Consider the following 20,154-nt stretch of genomic DNA (forward strand, 5'->3'; position numbering starts at 1 on the left):
CAGTGGAAAGTACAGTTGTGTACACTTATCATAAATGTAGATGTTCGAGTGTATTCACTGTTCAAGTGTATTCACTGTTGCAGTCATTACATTTGGGTAATCTTGCTGGCAGGTTGCCCTCAGTCAGCCTGAATTCCAAAGTCTTGGGTCCTGCATTGGCCGCTATCGCCTCTTCCCTGACATCAGGTCGTCAGGGGTATAAAAGATGCGGCCGACGCCATTTTCTTTAGTTTTTCTTGCCCCAGATGTCAGGTGCCCCCTAAAAGGGTAGCCAAAATTTATATACATATAAATACATGCACCAATATAAACTTTACTTTCATCTACAAGCAAATACATCACATAGGTTGTATAAATCAGAGAAGGAAAGATAGGTTCCATCAGAAGAAAGGGGGATGGCGGGTGGGTAACCTGGACTGCAACAGTGAATACACTCGAACATCTACATTTATGGTAAGTGTACACAACTGTACTACGTTCTTCGTGTTTCACTGTTGCAGTCACTACATTTGGGTAGAATCACAAAGCTATGGATGGGGGGCAGAAGCTAAACAGCATTGGGAGCAGCTATGAGGCCCTGCAGAACTGCAGTGGCAAAGCCTGCCCTGGATTTAGAGTAGAGTGGCAGATGATAGTGCTTGGTAAAGGTGTGGACTGAACTCCAAGTAGCAACCTCTAAATTGTCCTTGGTTGGTACTCCCCTGACAAAGGCTGCTGAAGTGGCTGCAGCTCTGGCTGAATGTGGCCTAATGCCCTTAGGCACTGGCTTGCCATGGTGTAAGTAGCAGAAATGAATGCAGTGGCCTATCCACTTTGAAATAGTCTGCTTAGAGATAGCCTTTCCTTGTGATCCTGCAGAATATGCCACTAGTAATTGTTCTGTCTTTCGGAAAACTTTGGTTCTGTCCAAGTAGAATCTAAGCTGTGTATGTCCAAAGAATGCAGAATTCTCTCCCCCTTGTTCTGTGGATTTGGATAAAAAGTTGGCAGATGAATAGTTTTGGTTAAGAGCCACACTGGACACCAGGATAAAAACTTTTTATCAGCCATAGCAGCTGGCTCAAAAGGTGGCAGGGTGAGTTTTTCCAAGACACAGTTGAGGTCCCATGCAGGCATTGGTGACCTTCTTGGAAGTTTTTGGCTCCTCTGAGTAACTGATTTAGTAAGGGATGAGAAAAGATTGGAGGCTCTGTATTGTAATGAGCCGAAATGGCAGAGGTATGAATTTTAATAGATGAAAAAGATAGACCTTTGTTAAGCATCTCAGTTAAGTATTGCAAAATCTGAGGAACATTTGGCACCGCTGTATCAGTTCCTTGTGCCTGGTTCCAAGCACAAAATCTCTTCCATTTTCCAGCATAAGATTTTCTAGTACTAGGTCTTCTGGCATTCAAAATGACATCCATCACAGCTTTACTGAGAGGTGTGTTTTGTATGACTACATTATCCGCCATGCTGCCAGGTTTAAAGTCCTGAGTTGGCTGTGCAGGATCTGATTTTTTTGCTTGGACAGTAGATGAGGTATCTGAGGTAAGGTCCAAGCTGGGCATTGAGAGAAGCTCCTTAGTATTGGATACCAGTACTGGCGTGGCCAGTCTGGGGCAATTAGTATCATCCTTGGCTTCTCCTGTCTGACCTTTAGGAGTACCTGGGGGAGGAGAGGCAGAGGGGAAAATGCGTATACTGATAGGTTTTTCCAGCTGAAAGATAGGGCGTCCACTTTCCATGCTTGTCTGTGATAAATCCTTGTGCAGAATCTTTTTAGTTGGTAGTTGTGAGGGGAGGCAAATAGATTTATGCCCGGGCATCCCCATTTCCTTGTTATCATGCTGAAGACTTGTGGATCCAGGTGCCACACGTGGGGATCCAAGAGGTTTCTGCTTAGGTCGTCTGCCAGAGTGTTTTTCCTTCCTGGCAGGAATTGTGCCTGCAGGTGTACTTGGTAAGTCAATGCTGTGTCCCACAAAGTCACGGCTAGTCTACAAAGAGGGTAAGAATTAGTGCACCCCTGCTTGTTTATATACCACATGACCGTGGTGTTGTCGGTCTTCATCAGTAGTTGTCCTGGATGAAGTAGGTCCTTGAAGGCTGTCAGGGCATTTTGAACTGCTAGCATCTCTTTTTGATTGATATGTAGATGCATTTGGTTTGAGGTCCATGTGCCCTGAATGCATCTTCCTGCCATGTGCCCCCCCCCCCCCCCCCCAAGGCATAATCTGATGCATCCGTTTTTAGTGTTTGCCTGGCTGGGGGTAATGTGAATGGCTGTCCCTTGTTTTGATGACAAGCCTTTGCCCACAATCGAAACTCCTGTTGCAGGCAGGGAATAAAAGTAATTATAGTTTCCAGGTTGTGGCAATGTTGAGTCCAAACACTTTTTAGGTACCATTTAAGTTTCCTCATATGCAGTCTTGTATATGGAATTAGTAGAATTCAGGATGCCATGAAGCCCAAAGCCTGCAGAATTGCAGATAACTGGGCCTTTGTTGCCAGCATTTTGAAATAGGTAGTCAGTTGCCTCTGTTTGTCTGGTGTGAGATAAGCCATCTGGGTTGTTGTATTTAAGCTTGCACCCAGGAATATTATCTCTCGAGAGGGTTCTAATTTTGATTTCTTTTTGTTGACTGTGTACCCTAGGCATGTTAAAAGTCTTTTCACAAACGCTAGAAGAATGTCCTTGTTTTCTGCTTGAATTAGACAGTCGTCCAAGTAAGGATATATTTGTATTCCTCTTTGTCTGCAGAATGCAATTACTGGTGCCAGGCACTTTGTAAAGACCCTGGGCACAGTAGATAAGCCAAAGGGCAGTGCAGAGAATTGGTAATGCATTGAGCCAGCCTTGAATCTGAGGTATCTTCTGCATATTTGTCTGACTGGGACATGCAGGTATGCCTCTTTTAGGTCTAAAGTAAAAAAACAAACATTCTTTCCCAGCATGGGCAGAAGCTGCTGCAAAGTCAACATCTTGAATTTTGGTATATCCAGGAATGTGTTCAAAATAGATAGGTCCAGTATTGGCCTCCAGGCCTTGTCCTTTCTGGGTACCAAGAACAGTCTTGAGTAAAATCCTTGTCCCTGCTCTGGTACTAGTTCAATGGCCCCCATGTCCCTGAGGGATGAGACTTGTTTTTGTGCCTCTGCCCATTGACGTTTTGGCAGATCTGGCCAGCCGTTTGCCTTTGGCAGGGTATGGAAATGGAACCTGAAGCCTTGTGACACGGTATTTAAGACCCACTTGTCCTGGGTTATAATGTGCCAATTTTGAGAAAAAAGTGCTAATTTCCCCCCTAAGGGGGCTGCCAAGAGATAAGTGCTTGGTGCAGGCAGGGGTAAGTCATTGTGACTGTTTCCTGAATGGTTGTGATTTGTCTTCTCCAACTTTGGAGGTAGAAGCCCCCCATTGTTTTGAGCGGAATGAACCTTACGCCTGGGATCTGCCTCTAGGGCGTCTGGGTCTGCCCCTTTGAGGTCTGTCTGACACAGGAAAGGACCAATTCTTTCTTGGCCAGTGTCTACTAAACCTACGTGGCTGTACTTGTAAAAAATCTTTGACCGTTTGCATAGATTTAGCTTTGTCCTCCATTTTCTTTAACACCTCTTCTGCCTTAACACCAAACAAAGTATCATGCCGTAAAGGTGCATCTAATAATTTAACTTTGACATGATTAGGCAGATTTTGTTCCTTTAACCAAGCAGGTCTCCTAATTACGGAACCTATAACTGCGGCCCTGCAGGAGGCCTCTAAAGAACCAAAACAACATTGCAAAGTATGCTTTCCAACTTGTTCAGCTGCATGCAATAATTCCTGCATTTCTTTGTTTTCTGCACATTCAGAGTTTAACATTTTCTGTTTAAGCAATGCCATGACATGTTGCTGATATTTGAGCATATGAAACTGACAGTTTAAGGCCCTTATAGCCAAGGTAGCAGATGTGTAAACCTTTTTTCCCCCATCTATCCAGTGCCCTAGAATCTCTATCAGAGGGGCTAGGGTTTTTTGCTGCGGAAGCCTTAACTCCTTTGGGACTCTGAGAAATGGTTTCTGGGTCTGCAGCAGGGTTTTTAAAAAGGAATTTATGTGAGTCAGGAAAGTACAGTTGTGTACCTACCATAAATGTAGATGTTCGAGTGTATTCACTGTTGCAGTCATTACAACTGGGTTATCCTGCTGGCAGGCTACCCGCAGTCAGCCTTAATTCCTAAGTCTAGGTCCGGCGTTGGTTGCTGTCGCCTCCTCCCTGATGTCAGTGCGCCAGGGGTATGAAAGATGCAGCCGACGCCATTTTCTTCAGTTTTTCTTGCCCCAGATGTCAGGTGCCCCCAAAAGGGTAGGCTAAAATATGTCAATAAGCATACATGCACTAAGTAACAAGTTTCCTTCATCTATAAGCAAATACACCACATAGGTTGTATAGAAATAGAGAAGAACAGATAAGGTCCAGCAAAGAGAAGGGGGATGGTGGGTGGGTAACCTGAACTGCAACAGTGAATACACTCGAACATCTACATTTATGATAGGTACACAACTGTACTATGTTCATCGTGTTTCACTGTTGCAGTCATTACAATTGGGTTGAATCCCAAAGCTAAGGTTGGGTGGCTGGAACTAAATAGAATTAGGAGCGGCTATGAGCCCCTGCAGAACTGCAGTGGCAAAGTCTGCCCTGGATTTGGAGTAGAGAGGTAAGTGTTACTGCCTTGTAAAAGTATGCACTGAACTCCAGGTTGCAGCCTCTAAAATGTCTTTGGTTGGTACTCCTCTGAGGAAGACTGCTGAAGTGGCTGCTGCTCTGGCTGAATGTGGCCTAATGCCCTAAGGTACAGATTTGCCATGTTGAGAATAGCATAGACGAATGCAGCGACCTATCCACTTTGAAACAGTCTGCTTTGAGATAGCCTTTCCTTGTGATCCTGCAGCATATGCTACCAGTAATTGCTCAGTCTTTCTGAAAGCTTTGGTGCTGTCCAAGTACAAGTGCAGCTGTCTGTGTATGTCCAAAGAATGCATAAGTTTCTCACCCTTATTCTGTGGGTTTGGATAAAAGGTAGGCAAATGAATAATCTGGGTGAGGGCCACACTGGACACTACCTTAGGCATAAAAGTGGGGTTTGTCCTTAGAGAAACCCTATCTGGATGGAAAATGATAAAAGTTTCCGCAGCCATGAGTGCCTATAGCTCTGACTTGTCTTGCAGAGGTTATTGCTAGGAGCAGAGCTGTTTTCCATGATAAAAATTTTATATCAGCTGTAGCGGCTGGCTCAAAAGGAGGCAGAGTGAGTTTTTCCAAGACATAACTGAGGTCCCATGCAGGCATTGGTGATCTCCTTGGAGGCCGTAAGTTTTTGGCTCCTCTGAGGTACTGCCTTAATAATAGATGAGAAAAAAGAGGTGGCTCTGTATTGTAATGAGCTGAAATGGCAAAAGCATGAATCTTAATTGATGAAAAGGATAGGCCTTTGTCCAGCATCTCAGTTAAGTATTGTAAAATCTGAGGGATATTTGGTGCAAACATGTCAATTCCTTGTGTCTGGTTCCAAGCACAGAATCTCTTCCATTTTTCTGCATAAGATTTTCTGGTACTGGGTCTCCTGGCCTCCAAGATAACATCCATAACCGCTTTAGAGAGAGGTGTGTTTTGAATAACTACATTATCCGCCATGCTGCCAGATTTAAGGTCCTGAGTTGGCTGTGCAGGATCTGATTGTTTTGTTGGGTCAGTAATTGAGGAATTTGAGGTAATGTCCATGCTGGGCATGGAGTCAAGTTCCTTAGGATTGGGTACCAGTGCTGGCGGGGCCAGTCTGGAGCAATCAGTATCATTTTTGGCTTCTCTTGTCTGACCTTTAGGAGTACCCTGGGGAGGAGAGGCAGTGGGGGGGAAAGGCGTACACTGTTAAGTTTTTCCAGCTGAAAGATAAAAGCATCCACTTTCCATGCTTGCTTGTGATAATTCCTTGTGCAGAATCTCTGTAGTTGGCAGTTGTGAGGGGAGGCAAATAGATCTATGTCCGGGCGTCCCCAATTCCTTGTTATCATGTTGAAGACTTGTGGATCCAATTTCCACTCGTGGGGATCCATGCGGTTTCTGCTTAGTTCGTCTGCCAGAGTATTTATCTTTCCTGGTAGGAATTGTGCTTGCAGATGTACTTGGTAAGTCAATGCTGTGTCCCACAAAGTCATGGCTTGTCTGCCAAGGGGGTAGGAATGTGTGCCTCTCCCCTGCTTGTTCATGTACCACATGAATGTAGTATTGTCCGCCTGTATCAGTAGTTGTCCTGGATGCAGAAGATACTTGAAGGCTGTCAGGGCATTCTGAACAGCTAGCATCTCTTTCTGATTGATATGTAGATGCATTTGGATTGCGGACCATGAGCACTGAATACATCTTCCTGCCATGTGGGCCCCCCAGGCATAATCTGATGCATCTGTTGTCAATGTTTGCCTGGCTGGGGATATGGTGAATGGCTGCCCCTTGTTGTGGTGACAGGCCTTTGCCCACCATCAAAACTATGTTGTAGACAGGGAATGAGTGTAATTATTGTTTCCAGGCTGTGGCAATGTTGAGCCCAAACACTTTTTAGATACCATTGTAGTTTCCTCATATGCAATCTTGCATATGGAATTAGCAGAATGCAGGAAGCTATGAAGCCCAAAGCCTGCAGAATTTTTCTTTCAGTTAACTGGGTGTTTGCTGCCAACCTTATGAAATAAGTAGTCAGTTGCCTTTGTTTGTCTGGCATGAGATAAGCCATCTGGGCAGTTGTATTTAAACTTGCAACCAGGAATATTATCTCTTGAGAGGGTACAAGTTTTGATTTCTTTTTGTTTACTGTGTACCCTAGGCATGTTAATAATCTTTTTACAAACGGCAGATGCTGTAGTAGTATGTCCTTGTTCTCTGCTTGAATAAGGCAGTCATCCAAGTAAGGATATATTTGTATTCCTCTGTCTGCAAAATGCAATTACTGGTGCCAGGGATTTTGTGATATCCCTGGGTGCAGTAGATAAGCCAAAGGGCAGTGCAGAGAATTGGTAGTGCACTGAGCCAGCTATGAATCTGAGGTATCTTCTGCATGATTGTCCGATTGGGACATGCAGGTATGCCTCTTTTAGGTCTAAAGTTACAAGCCAAGCCTTCTTGCCCAGCATGAGCAGAAGCTGCTGCAAAGTCAACATTTTGAATTTTGGAATATCCAGGTATGTGTTTAGAATAGATAGGTCCAGTATTGGTCTCCAGGCTTTGTCCTTTCTGGGTACAAAGAAAAGTCTTGAGTAAAATCCTTGTCCCCTGCTCTTACTGTGGTACTTGCTGAATGGTCCCTATGTCCATGAGGAATGTTACTTGTTTTTGTGCCTCTGCCCATTGATTTTTTGGCAGGTCTGGCATACCGTTTGGCCTTGGCAGGGTGTGAAAGTGGAACCTATAACCTTGTGACACTATGTTCAAGACCCATTTGTCCTGGGTGATTAGGTGCCAGTTTTGAAAAAAAAGTGCTAGTTTTTCCCCTAAAGGAGCTGCCAGTAGATAAGTGCTTGGCGCTGGCAGGGGGGGAAGTCATTGGGACTGCTTTCTGTATGGCTGTGACTTGTCTTCGCCACTTTTGGAGGTAGAAGCACCCCATTGTTTAGACCTGTATGAGCCTTGGGGCTGGGATCTGCCTCTAGGGCATCTGTATCTGCCTCTTTGTGGCCTGTCTGACACCGGAAAGGACCAATTCTTTGTAGGCCCGTGTCCGCTAAATCTTGGAGGCTGTACCTGTAAGAAATCCTGGACTGTCTGCATAGATTTGGTTTGTCCTCCATTTTCTTCAACACCTCTTCTGCTTTAACACCAAACAAGGTATCATGCTGTAATGGAGCACCTAGTAATTTTGCTATAACATGATCAGGCAGATTCTGTTCCTTTAACCAAGCATGCCTCCTAATGACAGAACCCGTAACAGCGGCTCTGCAGGAGGCCTCCAAAGAATCAAAACCACATTGTAAAGTATGCTTTCCAACTTGTTCAGCTGTATGCAATAAATCCTGCATTTCTTTATTTTCTGCACATTCAGAATTTGTTGACATTTTCTGTTTAAGCAGTGACATTATGTATTGCTGATATTTAAGCATACAAAACTGACAATTTAAAACCCTTATAGCCAAGGTAGCAAAGGTATAAATCTTTTTACCCCATCTGTCCAGTGCCCTGCAATCTCTATCAGAGGGGGTAGGTTTTTTTTTTTTTTTTTTTTTTTTTTACAGTGGAGGCCTTGACCCCCTTGGGACCATGAGAGGTAGTTTCTGGGTCTGCAGCAGGGTTTTTAAAAAGAAATTTGTGGGAGTCTGGAACCCTGTAGTATCTGTCTGGCTTAACAGGAGCTGGAGGTAAGGAGTCAGGAGTCAGACTGGACTCTGAAAATACATCATCTACAATGTCTAGCACAGGGGAAATAGTAACGGGCCTGTGCTGAGGCAGTAAAAGAAAGTCTCTGAGCCTTTTCTTAGATTCTGAATAATCTTGGCTCTCCCAGTGGAAATGCTCCCTCATGGTATGCAGTGTTTCCCCAAAAGAGTAATCCTCGGGTGGAGAAGTGGAGGGGACAGATTCTTCAGCATCAGAATCCTTATAAGGAGGAAGAGAGTATTGCTGATCAGAAGCGGAATCAGAAGAAATGGAAACCTAATCTGAAGATTCATAGTCAGTCTCTTGCCTAGGCCTCTTATCAGGAGGGGGATGGGAACCCCTGATCAAGGTAATCAAGTCTTCGGCCATTTTGAGCATCTGCTTTCTGGGCATGGAGGCCTGTCCACGTGGTTCTTGAGTTTGCTTCTTTAGCTTTGAAGGTGATTTAGTCTTTGAAGTCGGTTTAATGTATAAATGCTTAGGTCTGAATACACCCACAGAAGCCGGTGCCTGCTCAGCGGCTCTGGACCCATCTGAATAGCATCCGAGGCTACAATACCTTGAGTTTCCAGAGGCATAGCAGACTCCACGTGGGAGTCGGTAGAGGCCTGCGACTCTAAAGTAGCGGGCGTCAGGGGTTGCGAAATCAGCTCACTGAGAACCGGCGACTGGCTTAGGAGAAGCTTCGTCGGTTTTGGGCCTCGGTTGTCTATCTTTTTCTTTGCGTTTTTTGTGAACTCCGGTAGTCGGATGGCTATCCGACGACATTTCTGGATAATTAAACCTGCGTTCAAAATAGTTTAATGCAAAATCATACAGACGCTTAATAGTGCATTGGTTAAATCTAGCACAAAACCGACAACCTGAAACATTATGGTCAGGGCCTAGGCAAGGAATACAGTAAGAATTAAAGTCCTTATGAGGTATTTGCTTCCCACAAGAAATACAATTATTACCTTTTTCTGACATCGGTCTGCAGCAAGAAAAAAGTTTTCCCAACGGGGTACGTAGCTTTATAGAATACTTCGGATCTGAAACTCGAACATCTCAGGAGTCGGCCGACCGGCACTTGTGAACTGCTTCTGCTTCGGGCACCGCGCGGCAAGAAAGACTAAAGAAAATGGCGTCGGCCACATCTTTTATACCCCTGACGACCTGACGTCAGGGAAGAGGCGACAGCGGCCGACACAGGACCCAGGACTTTGGAATTCAGGCCGAATGAGGGCAACCTGCCAGCAGGATTAACCAAATGTAATGACTGCAACAGTGAAACACGAAGAACATAGTCTTTCTTACCTATTGCCAGGTGACAAAATTTCAGTCTGACAATTAGAGGAGAGGGCAAAGGCTATGAGCGGTTAGCAAGCTACTTCCTCTGGTAGAGAGTTGGACTCCCTCAGCCCACATTTGCCTATTTAGACCTTGAGCAAGTCACTTAAACTAGGCAGTGTTTTAAGGCAATTGCGAATCTGAGCTAGGCTCCTCAATGTTTTCCTGGACTGTATGCCTAGTAGATGCATATGAAACTATGGCAGATCAACAAATGCATTTTCACGAAGGACACTCTTTACTGTTTTCACTTGAAAAAGTAAAGTTTTTCAACAAAACTTTAAAAAAATCAGCATTTAACAAAGTGTTATTTGTTACAGCCAAGCACACATACCTAAAATAATGTGCACTCTTCAGCCTACTTACCCATACAAGGGGCCATCATTTCCAATTGCAGAAACCATGATGACATTATTAGCTGTCAACTCCCATACCTGCAATATAAAATTACATATTGTGTAATACGTCAACTAGTCGTCAGCACTAAGTATGCACATTTTTTTCAAAAACCTAGAGAGAGGTCTGAAAAAGTACAACTGTGTAAGGTACTCACCATAACAGCAGATGCACAAACACATATATTTTCAATGGACACCTTTATTGACTTAAAGGTTCTTTAAAGGTGACAGTTCCTTGGCAAGCTCTTTTGCTAAGCAGAATATCCTCCCCTCCAGGCAGCAAACTGTGATTCCACTTGCTGACAAAATGTGAAATAGTCAAAGCACCAGCAAGTACGGTTGTGGATATTTACACTTTCCATAACAGACTTTCACACAGAGGCCACTAAATCATAAAGAATTGTGTAAAATCTCACCATAAGCATAGATGTCCTTCTCTGCTATATACTGCAGTATTCATCACATTGAGGAGCTCACCTCTGGCTGACTCGTAAGTCCAGCCAGTATACAAAAGTCTAAACGCTACTGTACGGTACATGCGATGCCACACATCATCTTGCATATGTTGGCCATTAAGAGATGTCTGGTATAAAGTGGACGCCAACACGCACCAACCTCAGAACTGAATGCAGCCATGCATCAGCCTGAGCCTAGGTAAGAAAACATGTCACCAGGGAAACCGGCAAAGATCAGGGGGGAAGGCGAGGGGGGGGGTAAGTAATACTGCTCCATAGGGAAGAGAAAGACATCTATGGTTATGGTAATAATTTTACACAACTATCCAATGTCCTTCTATTCATGTGCTACAGTATTCATCACATTAGGGAGAATGCCAAAGATCATGTTTAAGGAAGACTGGGTGGAGGAGCAGAAGCTGTTTCGACGAAACCTTGTAGAATAGCTCTGGCAAACCCTGCCCTGGATCTGGAGATGACATCTAGTTTATAATATTTAGTGAAAAAATGAAGAAAGGCCCAGGTAGCTGCCTCCGGGATAGAAATAGGAGTTATGTTCTTACCATAACGTTCCATGTTAGTTGTCTTCTTCTCGCCTTCTTCTTGCTGGATGGGTTCGGAGCCGACCTCGGCTCCGACTCGGCCACTCTAAAAGCTCGAGAGTTGGTTCCACCGGCTCGAGGCTCCTCTTATATCCCACAATGCTAGGCGAGAGTTACCTCAGATCTCGTTTGTAAGCTAACCCCAGCTTATAATAGTAACAGAATAACTCTAAACAGAGTCCACCTCTAACAACAGGAAGAAAGAAGGGTGACCTACATCCTGATCCAGGAAATATGCACAACAGCATATGCCTAAGAAAGAGGTGGTAGAAAGAGAGGTCACAATCACAACTCCTCTAGGTCTGTCCAGGCCAGGGGAAGGAGGGTGGGACGAAGAAGAAGGCGAGAAGAAGACAACTAACATGGAACGTTATGGTAAGAACATAACTTCTATATGTTAAGTTGTCTATCTCGCCTTCATTCTTGCTGGATGGGACCGCGTCCCTAGCACCTTGTCCGGGTGGCCTAACGGAACAGACTCCTGAGAACAGTGGAACCAAAGTTAGCTCTATGCCTAGAAGCTAAATCCAACTTATAATGAGAAATGAAAGTGTGAGGAGTAGCCCAAGTAGCCGCTGCACAAATGGTGTCAATAGGCAGTCTGTCTTGGAAGGCTAAAGAAGTAGCCAAAGCTCTGGTGGAATGGGCCTTAGGTTTATTAGGCAGTTTTGGTGTCTAATTTCATATACAAGGGAAATCAAAGATGTTAGCCATCTGGATAATGATACCTTTGAAACTGAAAGTCCCTTTCTGCTTTCCGCATAGGAGACAAACAGCTGATCAGATTTTCTGAATTGTTTTGTTCTATCCAAGTAGTACCTCAATTGACGATGAACATCCAGGCAGTGTAATTTTTGTTCAGACCTATTGAAATATTCTGGAAAAAAGACAGGGAGGTCAATGCTTTGATTTAGATTTGACGTCGAGACCACCTTAGGCAAAAAGGACGGGTTAGTTCGTAAGGATACTCTGTCCTTATGAAACAATAGATAAGGAGGTCGACAGCTGAGTGCTTGAAGCTCTGAAACTCTCCTAGCTGAAGTAATAGCTACCAGAAAAAGAGTCTTCCATGAGAGCAATTTTAAAGAACAGGAGACTGCAGGTTCGAAAGGGGGAAGAATCAAAGAAGCAAGAACTAAATTTAGGTCCCAAGGAGAAGGAGGATTTCTTATAGGAGGTCTGAGAAGAAAAACTCCTTTCAAAAAGGCTTTGCAAAGCTTGTGGGACATTAAGGCAGATTCAGAAATACCCACATGAAAGTTAGAAATAGCTGCCAATTGAACTTTAAGAGTAGAGGGAGATGAACCTGCATGGAAGAGTTCAGCTAGAAATTCAAGGATTATTTGGATGGAAGCAGTGAAAGGATCTATGTCCCTTCCTTGAGCCCAATATGTGAAGCGTTTCCACTTACTCAAATAAATCTTCCGAGTGGAAGATTTATGGGAAGCTATCAAAATATCTCGAACGGAGTGAGATAATTGAGGAAGCCTGGCTAAGGTTGGAACTGGAGGAACCAAGCAGTGAGGTTCAGAGAGGGGAGGGAGCGATGAAACTGACCCGACTGATGGATCAAAAGATCTGGAACTAGGTCCAGATGCCACGGTCGCCCAATAGAAATTGATGTAGAAAGGGGAACCACACCTGTCGAGGCCAGTAAGGAGCAATGAGGATCAATGAGGCCTTCTGAGCGATAGCTTTCTGTATCACTTGAGAGATTAGTGGAAGGAGGAAATGCATACAGAAGTCCCGGGCCAAACTTGGACTAGAGCGCCTCTGCTGGGTTGGCCTGGTAAAGGGAATAGAGTGAAATATTCTCTGCACTTGCTGTTTTGGGGAGTAGCAAAAAGATCGCAGCAAGGCTGACCCCACTTGAGGAAAATTTCTCTCACAACAGAGTCTTTCAGAGACCACTCGTGAGGCATGAGGATAGCTCTGCTCAACTTGTCCGCAATTTGATTGGACTTCCGGGATGTGCGTTATCAGAAACCGCTGAGAAGAAATCGCCCATTGCCACAATCTGAGTGCTTCTACACAGGGGTATGACCTGGTTCTGCCTTGTTTGTTGATGTACCATACTACAGACATATTGTCTGTCTGGATTGCAATCATTCCCAAGGGAAGAGAGTCTTGAAGGGCTTGCAACGCTAAAAGCACTGCTCTCATCTCCAGAACATTTATGTGCAAGTGGCATTCGTTTGGTTGCCATGTGCCCTGGACCGTCCTGCCCCGGTAATGCCCCCACCCGATCAGGGAGGCATCCGGTGTCAGAGTAGCAACCGGAGGGGGTGGAACAAAGGGTCTTCCCAACAAGAGCTGAGGGGAAGACATCCACCACATGAGATGATTTTTGCACACCTGCGTGATCATAATGGTGTGAGACATTGGAAGTTGCTGGTATGACCATTGAGTAAAGAGCATCCATTGAAGGATCCGCATGTGGAATCTGGCTAATGGAAGCAGAGGTATGGCCGCTGCCATAATTCCCAACACTTTCAGAACTAACCTGGCTTTGATTCTGTTGTTGTTGAAAAGGAGTGAGACCAGTTTGTGAATGTCTGTTATTCTCTGATGTGTTAGTCTCGCAGACATGTCTACTGTGTCTAGATTTGCGCCTATGAAAGTAATAGCACGACAAGGCGACAAAACAGACTTTTCGCAATTTATTGAAATGCCTAAGTTTTGACAAATGCGAAAAGTGTAATCCCTGGCCATCAGAAGGAGATGCTTGGTGGGAGCTGTGAGGAGCCAGTCGTCATCTGGAAGGGATTTTTTTGATTGGTTTGGAATGCGAAGAAAGGGGATAGAATAGCCTTCGGAAATGATGGACTGTACCCATTTGTCTTGAGTCAGGGATAGCCAGGCTTCTGGGTACAGTGACAATCTTCCCCCGACTGCCTCCGAAGGTGGGCAGTCGGGCAACACCTCAGGGATGCTGAAAGGGCTTGTCAGAGAAGGCTTCCCGATTGCCCTGGTTCTGCGGACCCCCCCTGCCCCTAGGGTGACGTCTACCATTGTTATTCCCGCCTCTGCCTCTGGCGGGGGAACCGACTCTGCGCGCCAGGCAAAGTCCCTTGAGATTGTTTACGGAACCACATCTTTCCACCTTTCTGGCCTTTGGGGTAAGGCCTAGAAGGAGTAGAAAAACGGACTCGACGGCAGAAAGGGTCTTGCCATCAGTTTCGCACCTAGTCAAGGTTTCTTTCACTTGAGGACCAAAGAGAGATGATCCATCAAACGGGAGTTAGTGAAAGACGCCTTGAAGGGGTCCAAAATTGCATAGCCGCATCCAGGCATGCCTACGTAAGGCCACACCTGTCCCTGCGGCTCTACTCGCCCATCAGCCACGAAGAAAGAAGGCATGGAGGAGTTGGTTATGGAGTTAGTAGCCAGCTGCGTGTTCATCTTATCTTGAAAACCCGCAGCTGTAGGGTCCTTAACATTTCACTCGCTTCTTTGATCAAGTCCCTTTGAAGACGAGTAAATGGCATAGGTAGTTCAGCTTAACGCATGGTAAATGTCGCTGACGAGAACATCCGCTTCCCGTACCTGTCCATGGACCTAGATTCCTTGTTAGGTGGATGGACAGGTACTGAAGGATCAGCTAGCTCCTTCTTAGTGGCAGCAGCTACCACCATAGCATCCACAGAGACTCCTTTTGTCAAGAACTGTTTGTCTGCTGGTGCCGCTATGTACTTGAGGGGGCTCCTGGGAGTGGGGCCCACTGAACCAGGAGCCGCCCATGCCTCCTTAGCAACCACCGGGAGGGGGGGGGCAAGGGGGGGGGGACACCCAGGAGGTGGAAGGGCGAGAGCCAAACGCCTCAAGATACACAGATTCATCCTCCGAAGGTTGAGGGCTGGCCAATTTCCCTCTGCTTCAGGATCTCTAGAATGTCTGCAAATGAGACATCTTCAGAAGGGGAACGGGGGGAACCCCCAGAATCATCTAAATCTGTGTCAGATGTGATGGACTCAGGTGAGTCAATGTGTTTCCTCTTACACTTCCTCTTCCGAGGGGCTCTTCTGCCAAATCAGGAGAGGCCTCGAAGAGGATGAAATCCCACAGGGGTTCCTGAGGAGCTGGCTCTCTGCGGTCCGGGATGAGGGAGTGAGTCGACTTGACCTGAGGCAATCAGAGGGAGGGGCGGACGGAGCCGACTGTGGAGTAGAGCCAGGCTCTAACACACTCCGCATGACCTCAATGCACCCCTGTCAGGCAAAGCCAGAGGTCCCCGCCCGAAGCTAAGAACCTCCCTCGCACCGACAGTGATGGCTCGAGGCCGATGTCGGAGCCGAACTCACCAGCGCCAAGCACCGAGAGGGAGAGGGTCGGACAAGGGTCCGATGCCACTCACCCCTCGGCCGACGAGGGAAGTCCGGCGCCGAGATTCTTCCAAGGAAGAAATCGGAGCACGACGGAGCCAAGACAATTGTATCGGCTCCGACGCTTATTACAGTCTCGGTTCCGACCGACCGCCCGAGCTCAAGAGAGTCAAGGAGGAATATATTGATGGACAGGGGCAGGCATCGACTGATGAGTCGGGCTCTGAAGCATCTGGGCCAGTGCCTCGGACTTAAGAAGTCGACTCACTACCCTCTGAAGGTCATGATCCGCCAGCCTCGATGACCTAGAGGACTGAGATCTTTGGCTCCGCTCACACAGCAGGGGAGATCCTGGAGCCGAATGAACGGAGCCAAGGGATGGTGACCTGGACCTCTTCCTAGTTGTCGGCCCGAAGGTCTGGTCGGAGCCGACACGGAATTTATACCTCGGCTCCAGCCGAGCCGAGGGAACCACAGAAACGGTGGACTGAGACTCAGCGGCGCCGGCCGGAGCCGATGTAGGCAGAGGTTTAGAAACCTTAGGTCTCGCTCAGTTGTCGGAGCCAAGACCTAGATGCCTTAGAGGGCTTCCTGTAGACACAGAAAGGGAATCCTCTGGCTTGAGTAAGCCCCTTAAAATTAACTTATTTTTTCTTTCCTGCAGGACCATGGGGCTGAAGCCATGGCAAACAGCACAGGAGTCCTGCAGGTGCAAAGGTCCCAGACAGTAGACACAAGAAGTGTGAGCGTCTGTCAGAGACATTTTCTGACAGCACGCATCACACTTCTTGAATCCGGAGACCTTTGCTTCTTTAGACATCTCAAAAGGTGTAAACACACACACAGTCACAAACACACACACAGTCACAAACACACTAATTACACCCTGTCTAGTTTAACTTAAAATAAAACCACTAACTAGGTTTTTTAAATTAAGAAAATATAACACACACACTCCACTAGGGAAAGAAAAAGGCCTGTAGGCCCAAGGGAAGAACTTAAAGTTCTTGTGGGAAAAAAACAGGAATTTTTAAGAAAGGGGATAAGAATTCCTCTAAACTAAGGGAAATAAGTATAAATATTAAAATTAAAGGGGTTTTAATACACTAACTTTACAAGAAAAGTCACTTACCAAGAACCGGTAGAAAACCAACACCTCGATAGCTGTAGCGGCAAACGAGATCTGAGGTAACTCTCGCCTAGCATTGTGGGATATAAGGGGAGCCTCGAGCCGGTGGAACCAACTCTCGAGCTTTTAGAGTGGCCGAGTCGGAGCCGAGGTCGGCTCCGAACCCATCCAGCAAGAATGAAGGCGAGATAGACAACTTAACATCAAGGGTTCAAGCTTTTAAAGAAGGCCCCAAAAGGAGACACTACTCTGGCAGAATGTGCCTTCACAAGAGAAGAAGGCAATTACCGTTGTTTGAATAACAGAAGGAAATAGCTTTAGACATCCAGGAAGAGATAGTTTGCTTGGAAAATGGCTGACCCAGGGCACTTGGGTGGTAAGACAAAAAAAGGCGTTCAAATTTACGGACAGGTTTAGTTTTGTCCAGGTAGTTTCCGAGTTGTCTGTGTACATACAAAGTGTGCAGAATCCTCTCATTGGGAGATTGAGGAGAAGAAATCAAGGTGGGAAGGTTGATAGACTGATTAAGGGATAACTCATTAACCACCTTGAGCATAAAGGAGGATTGGTAGGCAAAGATACCCTGTCTCTGTGGTAGACTGAGAAAAGGGATTAGACATCTGAGCTTGCAAGTCAGAGACCCTACTGGTGGAAGTACTGGCCACCACCAGAGCATGTTTTCCATATGCAATGTTGCAGGGAAGAGAAACTTGCTGGCTCAAATGGGGCCAGAGTAAGGTTCTCAAACACAAAATTGAGATCCGAAGGAGGAGGAACTGGCTTCCATTGTGGTCTAATATGAAGAAAGTACAGTTGTGTACACTTACCATAAATGTAGATGTTCGAGTGTATTCACTGTTGCAGTCATTACATTTGGATAATCTGCTTGCAGGCTGCCCTCAGTCGGCCTGATTAACAAAGTCTTGGGTCCTGCGTCGGCTGATGTCCCTTCTTCCATGATGTCAGGTCGTCAGGGGTATAAAACATGCAGCCGACGCAATTACATCAATTTTTCTTGCCCCAGATGTCAGGTGCCCCCTTAATGGGTAGCAATTAAACAAAAAAGTACAATGATATACCTCCAACAAAAAAGCAAATACACCAGAAAGGCTTTTAAGCATAGCAAAAGAAAGTAGAGGTATAGCCAAAAGAAGTCAGGGGGCTGGAGGGAGGGTAACCAGGACTGCAACAGTGAATATACTTGAACATCAACATTTATGGAAAGTGTACACAACTGTACTATTTTCTTTGTGTTTCACTGTTGAAGTCATTACATTTGGGTAGATTCCCAAAGCTATGGTTGGGAGGAGGAGTTTATATAGCATTAGGGCCAGCAATAAGGCCCTGCAAGACAGCAGTGGCAAAGCCAGCTCTGGATTTAGAGAAAATTGGCAAATGATAATGCTTGGTAAAAGTATGTCCAGAACTCCAAGTAGCCGCTTCTAGGATGTCCCTGGTAGGAACACCCCTGAAAAAGGCTGCATAAGTAGATGCAGCCCTGGTGGAGTGAGATCTGTCCTCTGGGGGATAGGTTTTCCATGGTGCTTATAGCAGAAATGAATGCAATGGCTTATCCATTTAGAAATGGTTCGTTTTGAAATAGCCTTCCCCTCTGCTCCTGCAGCAAATGCTACCAGCAGTTGTTCTGATTTTCTTCGAGGTTTGTCCTGTCCAAGTAGAATCTAAGTTGTCTGTGCACATCCAAGGAATGAAGAATCCATTCCCCTTTGTTCTGTGGATTGGGAAAGAAGGTTGGCAAATGAATGGACTGATTAAAAGCCACATTGAATACCACCTTGGGCATGAAGGATGGATTGGTCCTGAGTGACACCCTGTCCGCATGAAAGATGATGAAAGGCTCCACTGCCATAAGAGCCTGTAAATTCAGATATCCTTCTAGCTGAAGTGATTCCTAAAAGGAAAAGTGTTTTCCAAGAATGAAATTTTAAGTCAGCAGTAGCAGCTGGCTCGAAAGGAGGTAGAGTGAGTTTCTCCAATACAAAGTTAAGGTTCCAGGCAGGGGTTGGAGCTCTCCTGGGTGGTCTCAAGTTTTTGGCCCCTCTGAGGTACTGCTTGAGCAGAGGATGAGAGAAGAGGGGAGGTGCTGTGTTATAATGAGCTGAAATGGCTGAGGCATGGATTTTAAATGGAAGAAAAGAACAGGCCCTTGTGAAGCATCTCAGTTAAGTATTGCAAAATCTGAGGTAAACTGGGCGTTGCTGTGCTCATCCCTTGAGATTGGTTCCAGGCACAGAATCTTTTCCATTTTTCAACATAAGATTTTCTAGCACTAGGTCTCCTTGCCTCTAAGATGACAGCCATCACAGGTTTGCTGAGGGATGATAAAGGTGAATTTAAGTGATCAGCCAGGCTGCAAGGTTCAATGTTGGAAGCTGAGGATGCAGAATTTGGTTCTCCTGCTGAGACAGGTGCCATGGGGATAACTGTGACACACTGCGCAGGAGGGGGTACACCAGTGTTGGCATGGCCAGTCTGGAGCAATCAAGATCATCCTTGGTTTGTCCTGCTTGACTTTTAGTAGAACTTTGGAGAGCAGAAGCAGCGGGGGGAAAGCGTAGACTAATAGGTTTTTCCAGCTGAAGGACAGAGCATCCACTTTCCAGGCTTGTTTGTGGGGAGTCCTTGTGCAAAACTTGTCCAACTGGTAGTTCTAGGGGGAGGCAAATAGGTCTATGTCTGGGCTCCCCCATTCGCTTGTCAACATGTTGAAAATCCTTGGTTCCAGTTTCCACTCATGTGGGTCCATGAGGTTTCTGCTTAGTGTATCCATCTGCCAGTGTATTCAATTTTCCTGGCAGGAATTGAGCTTGTAGGTGCACTTTGTAGCTCAAGGCAGTGTTTCACAATGCCATGGCTAGTCTGCAGAGAGGGTAGGAATGTGTACCCCCCCCTGCTTGTTTTTGTACCACATAACCGTGATGTTGTCCGTCTTTACCATTAGTTGTCCTGGAAGAATGTAGTCATTGAAGGCTGACAGAGCATTCTGTACAGCTAACATTTATTTCTGATTGATATATAGGTGCATTTCATTTAGGTTCCATTTGCCCTGAATGCACTTCCCTTCCAGGTGAGCCCCACACGCACAGTCTGATACATCTGTAGTTAGGGTTTAGGTGGCAGGGCGTAGTGTGAATGGTAGTCCCTTGTTTTGGTGGCAGGCCTCTGCCCACCAGAGGAACTCCAGGCATAGGCAAGGTATGATAGGAATCATTGTTTCCAGGCTGTGAGAATGTTGACTCCATAGACTTTTTAGATACCACTGTAGTTTCCTCATATGCAGTCTTGCATATGGAATTAGAAGAATGCAGAAGGCCATGAACCCCAAGGCTTGCAGAATTTGTCTTGCATATAGCAGGGTTTTTGTGGCAACTTGTTTGAAGTAGGTTACCAAATGAATTTGATTTTCTGGGGTGAGGTAAGCCATCTGGGCAGTTGTATTCAAGCTTGCACCTAGGAATGCAATTTGTTGACAGATTCCCTGACTGGGATGCGCAGGTATGCTTCTTTCAAA

General features: G+C 45.8%; 1 protein-coding gene across 1 annotated transcript in view; it reads right to left on the bottom strand.

The window, feature by feature from the left end:
- The window catches only part of MBTPS1 (membrane bound transcription factor peptidase, site 1), a 1,726,871-nt gene that overhangs the window by 1,090,160 nt on the left and 616,557 nt on the right, over positions 1–20,154 (bottom strand). Inside the window, exon 8 of the mRNA XM_044081940.1 lies at positions 10,083–10,150. Coding sequence (XP_043937875.1) covers positions 10,083–10,150 — 68 coding nt within the window. The remainder of the gene's footprint in view (positions 1–10,082; positions 10,151–20,154) is intronic.

Source organism: Protopterus annectens, chromosome 8.part1 (assembly GCF_019279795.1).
Source record: "Protopterus annectens isolate FY-2018-M chromosome 8.part1, PAN1.0, whole genome shotgun sequence".
NCBI classification, from domain to species: Eukaryota; Metazoa; Chordata; order Ceratodontiformes; family Protopteridae; genus Protopterus; species Protopterus annectens.